This window comes from Peromyscus maniculatus, chromosome 8, assembly GCF_049852395.1.
Source record: "Peromyscus maniculatus bairdii isolate BWxNUB_F1_BW_parent chromosome 8, HU_Pman_BW_mat_3.1, whole genome shotgun sequence".
Lineage (NCBI taxonomy): Eukaryota > Metazoa > Chordata > Mammalia > Rodentia > Cricetidae > Peromyscus > Peromyscus maniculatus.
Window position 1 is genome coordinate 59,021,211 of NC_134859.1, and position 16,710 is coordinate 59,037,920.

The following is a 16,710-nucleotide window of genomic DNA, read 5'->3' on the forward strand; positions in this document are numbered from 1 at the left end:
GGATGCTGTTGCAGGGGATAGAAGAACTCAGGGTCCTCACTCTATCACTGAGCCACATCCCCTACCCTTTTTTTTCCCATAAATTACCCAGTCTGGTCTTGAACTTGTAATCCTCCGGCTTCCGGCTTATGAGCTGCTGGGACTACAGGCTGGCTCTCTAAGCTCATTCTTGACTCCCCCATTTCTTCTGTCTATCTGTCTGAGTCCTTGGGGACATCCCCTAATAGTAGGATTGCTTGGGATAAGAGGAAATAGACAAGTTTCTCAGGTATGTCCTACCTGACCTGGCCCACAGACTGGCGATGGGGTGAATGATGCACCAGCCCTGAAGAAGGCAGAGATTGGCATCGCCATGGGCTCAGGTACCGCTGTGGCCAAGTCAGCAGCAGAGATGGTTCTGTCTGATGACAACTTTGCCTCCATTGTGGCCGCAGTAGAGGAGGGCCGGGCCATCTACAACAACATGAAGCAATTCATCCGCTACCTCATCTCCTCCAATGTTGGCGAGGTTGTCTGGTGAGGCTCCATGCGCCCTCCTCCCAAGCCCCTGTACCAAACAACTCTATGTCCCTGAGAAGGCTGCGTCCGGATTGTGGTACACTCCGGCATCCTCTACCATCCACCCCTCCAGCCATGGTCTTCCCTCTTCCTCACTTCTCAACCTTGAGACCCATAAGACCGGAGAAGCAGCTTCACCACAGGGCAACAGGGTGTCTACGTGTATGAATGCATTGATCTGTGTGTATGTATAGTATGTTCAGGTGAGAGGTCTATGCTTAGGAATGCTTGTGTGCTTTTAAGCATCATTGGACATAAACACAAACAGAATGTATACCGGAGTGTGCTTATGTTCACGTTTCTGTTTGCATGGGAGAGATGCCTGTTGGATGCTATGAGCTCGTATGTACTCCATGCATGTGGATTCTTCACCATTGCACTTTGGGGCCAGCACATGGGTGATTGCTTGTGTTTGTGTGTTTATGTGATTGTGTGACAGGTGTCAGATGTTTGCACATGTCTGATGCTTGGGCATGTGGTATGTGTGCACACACCCGACTGTCCTTGTTATATACCTAAAGGACAAATGTAGCCAGTATTCTCACATCACTCTTGGGGTGCAGAGGAAGCTGTCGAGGGCCCCTCCTCCAGCCTGGGGTGAGAGGTGGAGCTGGACCCTCTGCTGGTGGCTGGCCTGCTCAGGCTAGAGCCCATGACTCTGGTTTTAGTATCTTCCTCACAGCAATTCTGGGCCTGCCCGAAGCCCTGATCCCTGTGCAACTGCTCTGGGTGAACCTGGTGACAGATGGCCTCCCTGCCACAGCACTTGGCTTCAACCCACCAGATCTGGACATCATGGAGAAGCTGCCTCGGAACCCCCGTGAGGCTCTCATCAGTGGCTGGCTTTTTTTCCGGTATTTGGCTATTGGAGGTGAGCAGGACTCCAGCCCTCAGGAGCATCCTAGGTTTGCAGACTGCAGACAGTGCAACCCAACCAGCTTCTGCTAACAGATTCTGTGGGCTCGTGTGACTGAAAAGACTAGGCATGGGGTATGGCTGATCTATCACTCTGCCGGTTCCCTTCAGATAGGGTCTCTCACAATCCCTGGAGCTTGCCTTTTTTTGGGGGGGAGGGGAGGTGCTGGACAGGCTGACTGGCCAGCAAGCTCCAGTGATCCTCCTGTCTGTATCCCTACAAACCCCATGTGCTGGGACTACAGGCATACACGGCCACATCCAGCCTTTGCACAGGTGGTCCAAGTTCAGGTCTTCATGCTTATGTCCACTGAGTCATCTCCACAGCCCAGGGAGATCTGGGGTTTATTTTTATAAAAATCTCAGGCCTGTTTTTATTAGTGCAAATTTAGATCAGTCTCTGTGCCTAAGAGTGTGGCAGATGAGGTTGCCACTCAGGGGCACCATTGGCACAGAGTGGATGTTAGTAGGCCATGGCTTATGGAGGGAGGGGAAAACTCAGGGGATGGTTGGGAAGGGGACAGGGACAGCTAAGAACCCAGCGGCTGCCTGCAATGTCTCCTCTTCCTCTGCCCACAGTGTATGTAGGCCTGGCTACGGTGGCTGCCGCCACCTGGTGGTTCCTGTATGACGCTGAGGGACCTCAAGTCACCTTCTATCAGCTGGTGAGCAAGTAGAAGCCAGGCAGGTGGGCTTCTAAATTACGTGGTTGAGGGAGTTCCAGAGAGAGACTCAGCCTCCGTGGCTGGCTGCAGCTGTCCTTTCCCGTCCCCAGGTGTGAACACCATCCTCCAGGGAGGTAGCTTGGTTGGCCCTGGTAGCCCACAGGGGCCAGTACAGTCCCCAGCTCAAGGAAACACTGCACAGCACAGTGCGGAACAGCCTTGTCTTAGTTCAACTCTGGAAACAAGCCAGACCGTCTCTCAACTGCTGTCTTTCCTTCTGGCCCTTATCTTGAAGCAGACATCACAGAACAGTGGACAGGGTAGCTGAGGAAGGTGGGGCCCTTCCTTGATGGATGCCACCTGCATTATTGGAGAGGAGGTAGCCCCAGGGCCATGTTCTGGCACCCAGCAGCTCTCAAGCCCAGAGACCATATCTTCCAGTTCACCACAATACAGAGCATAGCCCAGCCTCCTTTGAAGGCTAATATCCCCTCCTTCTGTCCTCAGCCAGGGATCATCCTTGATCACCTTAGCACCTCTGGCTCCCATGATAACTTTGGATTAGAGCAAGGGACTGTGCCTCCACCCATCCCTGTGTTTACATCAATCCTTTAGAATAGTGGTTCTCAACCTTCCTAATGCTATGACACCTTAATACTATTCTTTGAGTTGTGGTGACCCCCAACCATAAAATTATTTTTGTTGCCACTTTATAACTTTAATTTTGCTACTGTTATGAGTCATAATGTAAATATCCAATTTGTAGATGGTCTTAGGTGGCCCCTTTGAAAGAGTTGTTCGACCCAGGGGTCATGACCTACAGGTTGAGAACCACTGCTTTAGGCCAAGGATCCCAGCTCTCCAGGGATTTCCTTCTTCTCTTCTGAGATCCCACCCCATAAATGCTGTTTACCTCCTCTGCAGTTTTCATAGGTCCCCTGAAAACCATAAGGCCACACCATGCCTCCTTCCACACTGATCTCTCTCCTCTCTTTCATCTCAGATACACTGTCTGCCTGGTCACTCAAGCTGACACCTAGGAGTCACATTAGATATCTCCTTAAACCTAGTCAGCCTGATGTGATGTCTTCTTCTCAGCTCTCCTTAGGTCATTCCTTTTCTTATTCAACCACCGGACACTCACTGTGGCCTGGGCACAAATTACTGAGGCTATGGGATTGCTGGTCAGGGGGTCTCTTTAAAGAATTGGCAGTCTGGGGGAGGGGCAGTGGAAATGGGGAATCCTATTCAGGGTGGGAAGTGCTTTATTTAGTAGGTGGTTTAGGCAGAACTTTAGGCTAGAGTCACTGGTGTCTCCCTCCCTGTGTCTCTCTCCCTCTCCCCTCCCTCCCTCCCTCCCTCCCTCCCTCCCTCCCTCCCTCCCTCCCTCCCTCCCTCTCCCCTCCCTCCCTCCCTCTCCCTCCCTCCCTCTCTCCCTCCCTCTCCCCCTCCCTCCCTGTCCCTGTCCCCTTCTCCCTCTCCCTCTCCCTCTCCCTCCCTCCCTCCTTCTCCCTCTCCCTCTCCCTGTCCCTGTCCCTGTCCCTGTCCCTCTCCCTCTCCCTCTCCCTCTCCCTCTCCCTCTCCCTCTCCCTCTCCCTCTCCTTTCCTTCTCCTTCTCCTTCTCCTTCTCCTTCTCCTTCTCCTTCTCCTTCTCCTTCTCCTTCTCCTTCTTCTTCTTCTCTCTCTCTCTCTCTCTCTCTCTCTCTCTCTCTCTCTCTCCCTCCCTCTCCCCCTCCCTCCCTCCCTCCCTCCCTCCCTCCCTCCCTCTCGTACATGAACACATGTATGTAGAGGCCAGAGGTTGACATTGGGTGTCTTCCTCGATTACTCTCAACCCTATTTTTTTGAGACAAGGTCTCTCACTGAACCTAGAGCTCACAGATACATAGATTCAGCTAAGCTAGCCGGCCACTGAGCTCTAGGGATCTGACTGTCTCTGCCATCTTTTTAGCCTCTAGTTGTCAAATTTCAAGAGAGGGATCCTTGAGGAAGCTCCTAAAAGAGAACACTCTGATTCATGACTTTTTAAAAAGTGTTTGCTTTTTATTTTTGGGGTGGGGGTGGGTGGGTGAGGGTTGTTTTTTTTTTTTGACAGGGTTTCTCTATGTAGCCCTGGCTGTCCTGGAACTCAATCTGTAGACCAGGCTGGCCTTGAACTCACAGAGATCTGCCTCCTCTACCTCCCGAATGCTGGGATTAAAGGTGTGCTCCACCACTGCCTGGCATTGTTTGTTTTTAATTTTATGTGTAGGAGTGTTTTGGTTGCTTGTGTGTCTGTCTGTATACCACATGTGTCCCTGGTGCCTTCAAAGGCCAGAAGAGGGAGTCAGTTACAGTTGTAAACTGCCATGAGGATGCTAGGAATCGAATCTAGGGTCTCTGAAGAGCAGCAAGTGCTGTTAGCCACCAAGATATCCCTCCAGCCCCCTGTTTCATGACTTCCTAAACTTTTTCTGTTTGCAGCCCATTCTCACCCAGGACATTTTTATATGAACTCAACTATATAGGTATTAAAATACATACACAAGTCAATTACTTATTAATAATATATCATAAGGGATGTATTTTAAAACATCCTTAATGACCTTAATGACCTTAATCCCAGCACCCAGGAGGCAGAGGCAGGTAGATTCCTGTGAGTTCAAGGCTAGTCTAGTCTACATAGCAAGCTGTAAGCCAGACAGAGATGTATAGTGAGACCCTGTCTCAAAAAAAAAAAAAAAAAAGGGCTGGAGAGATGGCTCAGCAGTTAAGAACACTGATTGCTCTTGCAGAGGCCTGGGTCAGAGTCTCAGTGAACGTGTAATAGTTCACAACAGTTTGTCACTCCAGCTCCAGGGGATCTGAGGGCCTCTAAGGAATCAGGCACTCACGGCACACAGACATGCATGCAAGCAAAACACCCGTAGACATAAAATTATACATATATTTAAAAATCAGAACCAGCAACAAAACCCATGTCTTTGGTATCCATATCATTTCACCATTAAAGAGGAAAGTGAAGTGCATGCTAATGAGCTAGAGGCGCTCACTTTCTCTGCTTTTATATGGTCTAGGACCCAGAACCAGGAAATGCTGTTACCTGGTTTCAGGCTGGGGCTCCCCACATTAATTAACATAATCAAGTCCGTGCCTCACAAACATATCCACCAGCCAACCTGGTCTACAGACTCCCTCAAGGTGATTCTAAGTTTCGTCAAGTTGACAGTTAAAATTAACAACCACATCTATACTCATGTGACCCCATAAAGGGTCCAACTCAGTTTCCAAAGCTGGGCTTGCGTAGCTCAGTTGGTAGATTGTTTACCTAACGTGTATGACACTCTGGGTTGACAGCACTCTGTAAACTGAGTGTGGGGGACATGTGCATGTGATCTCAGCTTTTAGGAGGGATCTAGGCAAGCCATAGTTGTCAATAGTTTTTCTCCTGTGTGGCAGCAGGGGCTCATGCACAGTAATACTGTATTTACTGCTGGGTCAGACCATCTGTCCCTAGAGAGACCTCTCTTGGAGGATTTATCTCTGCAGTGCAATGCCTATTACTAAGCCCTGGCCTTAAAAAAAATCTTCATGTTCCGAGGAGACTTGTAAGAATGGAGTTATTCTTGTGGGAGTGTGGAAGACCTAGGTGGACTAACAGTTGTGAATGGTTGCACTTATCCCCGTGGTATGGGAGAGGACAAGTTGGTCCTCCCAGACATCCTCAGTTTGGCATGTTGCTGCAGGAGACCCCTGAGTAAGGCCAGTGAGCAGAAAGAAAGCTCCCTGAAATGGAGGGGGGCGGGCTTCCTTAGGGCGCTCACAGTTTGCGAATTACAGAGGAAGTGTGTGTTAGGACTGAGCCCTGGCAATTCCTTCTCTATGTCATAAGCAGAAAGCAGGGAGCAGGGAGTGAGGTAGGAACGGAACCTTGCGTAATGACATTGAAGAGGGCACACGTGGGGTTTGTCTACTTCCGAGGTCAGTTCTGTTTAAGCATAGTTGTGTTGATCGATCTTGACGTGCTTTAGTATATTTACGAGGTCTCTTTTGATCACCGCCACCCCCCCCCAACTCCTGCACTTCAGAGACCCAGGAGGCTCAGCCTGGGCCCTTCCCCAACCCCTTGGCTTCCCAGTGCCTTCCCCAGACTAATGCCAGCTACTCCAGTGATCCACACCTAACCACCCCAGGATGGTCACCCTTAGGCTCATCCCTGGTAGTGCTGTCTGTCTAACTAGCGCTCACTAGTCACCCCCAGTTGTGTCCAGAGTTGGGGCGAGGATTCCCTTTCCTCTGTCCAGCACCTCAGTAACAGCGCTTCTCCTGGGCCCTGTCACCTTGTCCTCAGAGGAACTTCCTGAAGTGCTCGGAAGACAACCCACTCTTTACCGGTATCGACTGCGAAGTCTTTGAGTCCCGCTTCCCCACAACCATGGCCTTATCTGTGCTCGTGACCATTGAAATGTGCAACGCCCTCAACAGGTGAGCTGGGCAAAGGGGTCCTGGGCAGGGATTAAGGGTCAGAGGAGTCCAAGACAGACTGGGGTCTAAGGTCAAAAGGGACCAGGATTGAGATCCAAGTAGATTGAAGATTGAGGTCTACGGATCATGGAGGCCCATAGTGGGTTCTGAGAGTCAGTGGGGCCAGAACTGGGATCCAGGAGAGGAAGGCCTGGCGTATGATGAAATGGAGGTCCAGGACTGAATCGGAGGGACAGAGAAAGTGGACCCCAGCCCTGAGATGGGCCTCTAGGGTGAATGGGGTGTACAGAAGAAATATCCACACTGGCTCTACAACCTAGGTAGAGAGGTGGTTGCTGAAGGGGGTGGGGCCACCATGGCCTGACATCCTGTCCTGAGTGACTCCCTGTGCCTTTGGTAGCGTCTCAGAGAACCAGTCACTGCTGCGCATGCCACCCTGGCTGAACCCTTGGCTGCTGGGGGCTGTGGTCATGTCCATGGCCCTACACTTCCTCATCCTTCTGGTGCCTCCCCTGCCTGTGAGTCGCTCCCACGCCTCCTCCTCCTCCTCCTCCCTCAGTTTCTTGGGTTACCGTCCTCGGACACTAGGGGTCCCAACTGGGTGCTGGGCCTTCCTAGGCCTCTCTAAAGGAAGCCACCCAAAGCACAAGAGAGACAACAGGGAGAGATGTGGCTAGCCATCATCCCCCAGATAGATCACCACCTTCAGGGGGCAGAAAAGGTGGAGCCCTCTCACTGAAGGTACTGCCTGGGCCTGAGCGTTAGGCAGGGCCTAGGAAGGATTGGGTGGGCAGAGGAGAGCACTTTATCTTGGGGGAAACCTAGTGGGTGAGGTGTAGCAGGAGGGCTTCCAAGGACATGCCCATGAAGAGCCCATTGGAGTCCAGGTGGGTGACATAGATACGCGGCTGGCAGCCTGTAACCAGGTCTCCCTGCCCCCACCAGCTCATTTTCCAGGTGACCCCACTGAGTGGCCGGCAGTGGGGGGTGGTGCTCCAGATGTCTCTGCCTGTCATCTTGCTGGACGAGGCCCTCAAGTATCTGTCCAGGAATCACATGGATGGTAAGTGAGAGAGGCCCAGCCCCTTCCACATCCTTGCCAGCTCTCTCCAGCCTGCCTCTGCTCCCCCCCACCTACCCACCCCATGCTGCAGTGGATGCAAGGCGCACGGGAGGAGAGCTGGTTTTGGATCATGAAATGAAGGACATACAGGGCCCTGGTGGCTATAACCCAAGCTGTTGCTGGGAGGTGTCTCGCACTGGGCCTATTTGGAACACTGCTCAGGGCCACGCTGCCTCACTCTCCTCACTTGCTGTAAATTCCCCACTCCACCCCCACCCCCACCGCCTTACACACACATAAGGTGGAGAAGATGCTGTTGTAGTCCTGGCCTTGACCTCTGACCTCCCTGTACTGGCCTGTCTTTATCCAGGTATTCTCAGGACAATTGTGCAGGCCTGGAGTAGGCAGCCGCCGACCACTTCCAGGAACCCATACCACACCGGGTTGGCTTCTTGGGGTCACCTTATGGGTGGGAACAAGGGCAGGGTCTGTCTCCATCCAGGAGTGATGGACAGTAGCTGGGTGCAGAGAAGAAAGCTAGACTGCTGTGGAGAGGTTGGACCCAGCAACCAGCTAAGACTTGCTTTGGGCAGCTGGGACTTTGGGGGCCACTTCTAGCTGGAATGTGACCCCTGATCCAGGAAATAGTGGAAGCTATAAATAAATGCCGTGCCTGTCATTCCATAAAGGTCCCTACACCCCCATGCTAACCAAATTTACTGGGTGCTGAACACAATTGTCTTTTTTAAAGGGTCTCAATGAGCCGTTCCTTCTCAGGAGAAGCTGGCCTCTCAGAGGTCTGTACAGGGAATGGCTGCACTCAGAGAGCCCATGAGTGGGGCTGAGGGCAGCTGGACTAGGCCGTTCTGCCCCTCCATATATGGTTCTTTCGGGCTCACCCTGGGTGGACCTGGGAGAGGCCTCAAAGAAATAGGTATGGTACTGGAATGTCAGAATTCCAGCTCTGTCTATGCAGGGGTGGCACACTCTTCTAATCCCAGCATCCCCACACCACATGTGCCAGGTAGACCACATCAGCTAGACGTGTTGGCAGCTGTCTGTGTTCATGTACACCAGACTGAACCAGAGCATCACTTGAACAAGAGTTCAAGACCCATTTGGGCAGTGTAATGAAAGCTTGCCTCTTCTCTAAAATATTTACATAATGTTTTACCTTGGTTTTCTCTGAAAGATTCTAAAGGGAGGCAGATCTCTGTGTTTGAGCCCAATCTCATCTGCAAAGTGTGTTCTAGGACAGCCAGGACTAAACAGAGACACCTATTTCAAAAAACCTAAAAGGAAGGAAGGAAGGAAGGAAGGAAGGAAGGAAGGAAGGAAGGAAGGAAGGAAGGAAGGAAGGAAGGAAGAAATTAAGAAAGAAAGAAATCCAGCTGTGGCCAGATAGCACAGGAGAGTCTCCAGGAAACCCCTCCCTCCACACTCCACCCCAACCACACAAACTCACTTGTGAAGCCTGCCCCCTAGACACATGAACATCTGGAGGCTGTTTTGTCTTGAGAGACACCTCTCATCCCTGGTGACCACAGCAGCCAAGGAATTCAGCATGTTTTCTTGAGGAAATTTAAAAATGAAAAAATTTCTCCTCATGGCTAAAATTTCTCATTCCCTTGGGGGAAACCCTGTGTCTGGGATACAATTCCACACTGGATTCCTGGGCCCAGTGGGGGAGGGGGGCTAGATGGAGGAGATTAGAGGGCCGCCCAGTTGGAGCTAAGGGAAATTGCTAGAAGATTCTAGATGAGATTCCATAGAGTAGAATCTGGCAGGGTAGAGGGCTGAGGTATCTGTGATGGAGCTGGTACCCGGAGTATGAAAGGGAGCCCAGAGGACGCGGAAAGCCTGGAATGCCAAGACAAGGTCCTGGCTATTCTCAGGGAGTGGGGACCACAAAAGGTGTGTAAGCATCTGGGAGGGCTCTGACAACTAGAAACATACTGAAGTGATTCTAGAATAGAAGCAAAAGGGATGCTAAGGTGGCCTGAGGAAGAAACCAAATCCTGACCCAGAGTGAACAGGCCCCAAGTCACACCTTTACCAACCTTCTTGACCCGGAATGGTGACCACCATGGTCTTGGAGAAGTTTGATTTGAAAGGGAGTGACCACAGTTCTTCGGGAGGCACCTGGGCTGGGCACCTGTGGCTGCCCCTGGGGACTCATGTACTTGCTGGAAGTCCAGACGGCTCTGCCTTGAGCCGGCAGGCGGCCACAATCCCTTGGGCCTCCTAAAGCCGGACAGGGCGGGGGTAAGAGAGGGGACCCTTTACGTTCCCAAGCCAGCTGAGTGGCCTTTTAGGGAAGTTTTACTGAGGCCGGACTCTTGTGGTTTCTCTGTGATTTACGAGGATGTGTCCTGGGGAGAATTGTGGATGTAGGGTCAGCCCTGGGACTGGGGGTCCTCTCTCTCCACCCTTGGCGCTGTTCAGGTGTGACTGAGGGGCTGTCAGGAAGCCCGTAGGCTGGGATGGAGAAGCTGAGAGGGAACGGATCTGGGAGAGTCCAAGGCGGATCCAGAATTCATCTAAGGACAGTGGAGCCACGGGAAGGATGATGGGGCCAGCCTGGGGGGTTTGTATGATGCCAACAACAGAAGGAGGTAGTTAAGCAGGACTGACTGGAGTGAGGCCTCTGTCCTTGTATGGGCTGCAAAGGTAAAGGTCAGCTTGAGCGTGTTCAGTTGAAATCAGACCACGTGGGATAGGGAGGCGGCAGGGAGGATCCCCTGCTTATGGACCTAACAGTGTTAGGGGCATTTTCCAAACAAAGAAATATGAGCATTTTCTGTGGGAGAATTGGGGGACACAGAGGGAGCAGCCGGATTCCTGGGGCTGGGACTCAGTGAGGCTGGGGATGGACCAGGTATGGAAGGTCCCAGGCCATAGAAAGTGGGGGCTGGCCCTGGAGAAATGAAGGGTAAGAGGCTGAAAGGGGAGCTGAAAAGAACAGCCTACATAGCTCACTCTTCGTCTTCATATGATTTCTCATTTTTTTTTTCCTCCAGAAAAAAAGGACCCGAAGTAAGTCCTGGGATCAGAGAGGAGTCTCCAGTATGGCCGTCAGACTGACAGTGTCCAAGCATTCGTCCCCATTCCCACCCCTGCCAACCACACTCACTGTCTATTGGACCCTGCCGGACATAACAGGCCTGAAACAAGAATGACCACCTCTAGGCCCAATCCCGGGTTCCTGTCTCCATTTCCATACCTCCCTGCAGCTCTGGCCCAGAAGTTGAGCCCAGGAGGGGCGGCTAAGAAGCCGGAGCTGGCCGCAGGGCCACCACACATTCCCCCACAGCTCCACAACCTTTTCCCTGCTTGGAGGCTGGACGTTTTGCTCACTTGGTTTGCTTGGTAACTAGTGCCTCTGCCCTGATGGAGGACTCACGGGGGCCTTCTTACGGACTCTGACCTCTTGCTTAGTTTGGGTCTGGAGCCTGATCAGCTGTGGGAAGGAGGACTCAGAGGGGACCATCTGGGCCCAGCTGTGACCACGAGGAGGGGCAGCCCCTTCCACTTGGCTCTGCCTCCACCAAGTCCACTTCTGAGAGCGGGAGCCTGGGTCTGTTTATATATGTGCCGGCCCTAGGGGGTTGAGGGATCACAGACAGATAGGAACCCAAGAAGCAGGAGGAGGGGCTGGACCAGGACTCCCTTTCCCAGGAGGCAGCCTGGGCTAGCTGACGGGGCTCAGCCCTATTCCCACCTCCCGGCTCACTGCCTCGGCTCAGGTTGGCTCAGGGCGACCTGGTCTGTAAAGCAGAGGCCAGCTTGACTGTCCATGTCCCTGGTGCCTGAGACTCCAGACATCCCTAGGTCCGTGTCAGCTTGTCCTGCTACCCATGGTGGGAGGCCATGTCACTTGCTGCCGGGCTGGGTGATTCTGAATCTCCTGAACTGCTGGTGTTACTCTTTGCCTCTCTCTCTTCCCTCCCACCGTCCATCTTTGAGTCAAAGAGACGTCACTAGGATAGATGCTCCATGAGGGACTGCCTACCCCTACCTCCCCACTGAAAGAAAGCATCTCATGGGGATCTGTTAGATGAACTGGTTTGGGTGTTACTTGGTTTTATTTTCTTCTCTTGTTGTTCCTCTTCTTCACACTGCTGTTGCTCCTTTGACAAAAACTTAGCTAGGTGTCCCAGAAACCAGAGTAAGTGTCTGTCAGCGTGACTTAGCTCTTCCTTGAGTGTGTACAATGTGATTATTTTATATGTAAATCAAGATTCACATCACTGTCCTGACCCCCCGCGCCCCCACCCCCAACCCGTGACAAAAGCCCCCTCAGCCTGCCTTGCAGACAGATGAACTCCATGTTTGGCAGCCTACTCTCCTGCACATCCTCCCTTCCCTCTGGCGGGTTCTAGAGGGGCCTTAGAGAGAAACAGAGTTGGAGGGATGACTTGGCAGGAGCAGAGCCCTGTGCCCACCTGCTGATGTGCTTTCTGGTAGAGGAATAAAGACGTGTGTCTGGGGGATTGGCGCTGTCAGCATCTTGTCTGAACTGTGGCCTCCTGTCTCTGTGGCTACCAGGGGCCCATCCACCCAGGACCAGCAAAGTCAAAGTCTGGGATCCCCGCGTTGCCAGAGTCCATCTCTTACTCGAAGATGGGACTTGGAGAAGCACTAAGTTGGAATCACAAGACCAGAACCACACCCCAGTAGCAGAAGTGGGGAGAGCCTGAGCCTTAATGGGCAGGCAGCCTGCTTACTGCCCTACTGGTTGGCAGTTTAAGAACAGTGCTCAGCAGTTTAATCGCATGTTTTATGAATAACATGTCGCCTCAAAGGAAAAGGAGCTGGAGGTGGGATGAGACAGAGCTGGGCCTGGAGCCTGCATTTCAGGAGCCCTTGTACCGCAGAATCCCTGGCAAATGCCTGCCCTGGCAATGCTGTGGCTCCTGTTACTCTCCCTGGGCTTTCTTGCTTGTTATGTTTTTATCCTCTTGGGCCCCCAAGCAGTCTATCCCACCTCAAAGGTTTCTACCCTTTCCCCAGAATTTCCCACAACTCCCACCACTCCAAGAGTATCTCTATAATGGTGCCTAATATGAACCAGCCTCTGCAAGTGGTCCTGGGAGGCAGCTGTAGGAGGGAACTAACCATGTCTCCAAAGAGAAGACTCACCATGAAAGTTTAGCATCTATCCTCTATCTGGATGGAGACCTGGGATGGAGACCTGGATCCCCGGGCCCTGTTGTACAAGGAAGGAGGCAGGACTGACTACATCATTTGCAGAGCCCACTGCAAGGTGAAAACCAGGGGCCCCCAAATTACTCACTGAACTGGGCTGGACTCCAGCCAGCAGGAACAAAACACATTGTAAAAAAAGCCCAAAGTACTACTGGGATGGGAATAGAAGCAGTAGAGCAGTTTGAGGCCCTAGGGTTGGGGGAAAGGAAGAAACCCAGAATTCCAGTGCTGAGTGCAGGGATTTTCTACATGTGGGCTGGTGCAGTTATCTAAGTCACACATCTGTGACGCTAGCTTTGACAGAGGAGAGAGCTCACACCCTGAGGAGCTCCCAAGGATTTATTTCCCCAGCAGAATGGTTAGAAGTATCCTTGGCCACACAGACCTCTGTAAGGCCTCTCAAATATAAAACCCTGCACCCCTAGGGTCTTAAAGGAGCCCCAAGACATGGGCAGGCTGCGGGCTGAGGCTCTAGATAGCAAATGAGGAAGCCATGGGAGGGCCTATCTGCATTCATCATGGTGACAGGATGTGGAAATGAGATAGCCTAAGCCCTAAGGGTACTTTCAGAAGAGGTGTGTGGCTCCGGAGTCCCTAGCAATCTCTGGAGCATGGTAGCCTGGTCCATTTTGCCTCCACCCCCACCAGGGCCTGCTCAAATCCATCTCTGTCCAGCACACAGCATGGAGTCTACAACCCAAGGCTGGGCAGCCAAGGTAAACAGAGAGGTTTCCTCACCTCACCCAGGAGGGAATTCCCAGGCAACCCCGGCATACTCCTTCTCTGGCTCCAAGGTGGCAGCTGCCAAGATGCCCCAGGGTCCCCTTGCTTCTCTGGAAACCAGGACTTTGTGCTCTCCAGGCCCCCTCTACAAGGGGAGGGAGCAGGTTGGAGCTGTGTTATGAGACATGAAAGAGCAAAATGAAAGACAGAGCAGAGAAGGGAATATAGACATCCAGAGACCTGAGCCCAAAAGGCTGGATACTACAGGACTACAGAGTCCATCTATAGATGGATGAACCACCCATGATATGTCTGTACAACAGCAAAGTTTCAGCAACAAAGGCACACATGACCACATACATAGAGAACCATGTAGCTGACAACCGCTGTGATGAGTCAGCCATGGTGGTGCACATCTAAAAATCTCAGCACTAGAGAGGCTGGGGCAGGAGCATTGCAGCAAGGTCTGGGCCAGCCTGGGCTACAAAGTGAAATCCTGTCTCAAATAAATAAAGAAATAATCATCGTGTTGGATGCAAGAGGCAAGATACGAAGAGAGCTCATCCTGTGTGCATGCGTGGACTTCCCCAAAAGGCAGGGCAAATCTAAATGGCCGTAGACCAGTGATTGCTGGGCGTAGGTCCTGGGGAAAGAGTGACCGCAAAGCGTCAGGAGGAGGCGGAGGTGGTGGCGCACGCCTTGAATCTCAGCACTGAGGAAGCAGAAGCAAGCGGATCTCTGAGTTTGAGGTTAGCCAGGTCTACAAGGCGAATTCCAGGACAGCCAGGGCTATACCGAGAAACCCCGTCTTGGAACACCAAAGTGGGAGGATGCAGGAGGGACCCTTCTAGAACGATGGGTCGGAGAGTAGCTACATGTATTTGTTAGAACTCATCCGACTGTCAAAACAAAACAAAAAAAGGAAATTCTACCTCAACTTGGTTTGATTAAAAAAAAAAAAAAAAAAAAAAAAAAAAAAGGAGCCAGAGGTGTAGCTGGGCTGGTAGAGCACTTGACTGGCATGCACAACACTCTGGGGTTCACCTCCAGCTCCACTTAAGCTGGACTTGGTGGTACTTGTCCATAATCCCAGCACTTTGGAAGTGGAGGCAGTTCAGTCTGAGATCTTTGAAACTCTATCTTAAATTGATAAGAAAGAGGCATAGAAGAGGGACCCCAGCCTTGAGAACTGGCAAAGGTGCTTAGTGTTGAGGAGAGAGACCTACGTCAGCCAGAAGCCTCTTACTACTGGATAGAAGAGGTCTACGGGAAAGACCCAAAAAGAACGGACCATGATGCCTTGAACACTGAAGGGATGGGAGCCGGCCTGGTCATGGCCCACAGTGGGAGGGAAGAGGTCTGGAAAATTCAGACAAGGAGGAAAAGCCAACCCTGGGGCCGTGGCTGGTACTCAGCCTTCTCCATGGACCTCCCCTTGACTGTTAGGTCAAGAGCTCTGTTCCAACAGCATTGGAGGGGCTGTTGAGTGTTGGGGTAACTCCCTGAGGACACCATAGTGTGTGGGAATCAGATTGCCAGAGATAAGCTTTTGGTGTCCTGAGTGGCTAAGGAGACAAGTTGGAATCAATGTCACCCATCCTGTTGAGGACTCAGGCTGCCCTCCAGGCCTGGGCAGTGGCTCCAGGATGGGCACTGACCCCCTCCATACCCACAGAACGCTAAATTTAGCCGAGCAGGGGAGGTTGTCCTGGGGCCGAGTCCTTGGCAGCAGGGCCATGTCTCCCTAGAAGGCCCGGCCCAGAACCAGAGCTGGCCACACGTCCTTTGGGCTTATAAGGCAGGCCTGGCAGATCTCAAGTGCTGGAGTCTTTGGGTGGGATCTGGGCCAAGCCCTTAGACTTTGGGGAGCCTCTCTTCCAGCCACAAGCAAACTTGAGAACTACTTGTTCCATGACCTTTGATCAGGTGTTCAACTTCCAGAGCCTCGGATTCTACATCTGTATAATGGGCATTCTACTACCTGCTTTACAGGGCCATAGTAAAGAAAAGGCCAAGGCCGGGCGGTGGTGGCGCACGCCTTTAATCCCAGCACTCGGGAGGCAGAGGCAGGCGGATCTCTGTGAGTTCGAGGCCAGCCTGGTCTCCAAAGCGAGTTCCAGGAAAGGCGCAAAGCTACACAGAGAAACCTTGTCTCGAAAAACCAAAAAAAAAAAAAAAAAAAAAAAAAAAAGAAAAGAAAAGGCTGAAGAAAACCATTGGGTGGAATTCTGACATCTGTCCTACCCGCCTGTGCTGACAAAGCCTAGGGCCACAGGTGTCTGTCCCTAAGAGTGAACCAGTGAAAAGACATTCACCGTGTGTGTGTGTGTGTGTGTGTGTGTGTGTGTGTGTGTGTGTGTGTGCGTGTGCATGTGGAGGCCACAGGTCAACATCAAATGTCTTCCTCAATGGCTCTCCATCTTATTTTTTGAAACAGAGTTTTTCATTGAACGTAGAGCACACATATTGAGCTTGGATGGATGGCCAATGAGCTCTAGGGATCTGCCCATATCCACCAGTGCAGCCCTGAGGTTACAGATGCAGCTGCAGAGCCCCCACAAGTGCTGGGGATCCGAACCTGGGTCCTTATGCTTGCACTCCTGAGCCACCCCTGTAGTCTCATGTGGTTGGCTTACTTTTGCAGGGTTATTATCAAGAAAAGAAAGAAAAAGAAAAGAAAGTTATGCTGGGCAGTGGTGGCTCACGACTTTAATCCCAGCACTCACGAGGCAGAGGCTGGCAGATATCTTTGAGTTCAAGGCCAGCCTGGGCTACAAAGCCTGGTTCCAAGATAGCCAGAGCCATTACATAGAGAAATCCTGTCTCAAAAAAATTTTTTAAAAAATAAAAGAAAAGAAGGGGAAAAAGAAATAGAAGAAAGCCATGTCTTTGGCTGCACCTTGGATCTTCTAGTACCTTCAAATGGTCCTCTCTGCCATATTTCCAGCTGATGCCCAGGCTGTAACAGATGCAGGCCTGATGGTCTATGCAACTAGCCATAAACCTAGCTTCTTGAGGATGGGATAAGAAAGGAGAAGAAGAGGAAGAACAGGAAGTAGAAGAGGAAAAGTAAGAGGAAGAAGGATGGTGAGAAAGAGGAGAAGGGGGAAGAAA

General features: G+C 51.8%; 1 protein-coding gene across 2 annotated transcripts in view; it reads left to right on the forward strand.

Moving 5' to 3' along the window:
- Atp2a3 (ATPase sarcoplasmic/endoplasmic reticulum Ca2+ transporting 3) overlaps nucleotides 1-12,158 on the forward strand; it is a 31,504-nt gene extending 19,346 nt beyond the window's left edge. Inside the window, exons 15-22 of one of the 2 annotated variants that reach the window (XM_006992209.4) lie at nucleotides 296-516; nucleotides 1,227-1,429; nucleotides 2,053-2,138; nucleotides 6,469-6,602; nucleotides 7,003-7,120; nucleotides 7,548-7,665; nucleotides 8,036-8,108; nucleotides 10,686-12,158. In XM_006992209.4, the coding sequence (XP_006992271.1) occupies nucleotides 296-516; nucleotides 1,227-1,429; nucleotides 2,053-2,138; nucleotides 6,469-6,602; nucleotides 7,003-7,120; nucleotides 7,548-7,665; nucleotides 8,036-8,108; nucleotides 10,686-10,749 (1,017 nt within the window). In that variant the 3' untranslated portion in view covers nucleotides 10,750-12,158. The remainder of the gene's footprint in view (nucleotides 1-295; nucleotides 517-1,226; nucleotides 1,430-2,052; nucleotides 2,139-6,468; nucleotides 6,603-7,002; nucleotides 7,121-7,547; nucleotides 7,666-8,035; nucleotides 8,109-10,685) is intronic. The other variant, XM_006992210.4, reaches the window with a different exon arrangement.
- The last annotated feature ends 4,552 nt before the right edge of the window (nucleotides 12,159-16,710 follow it).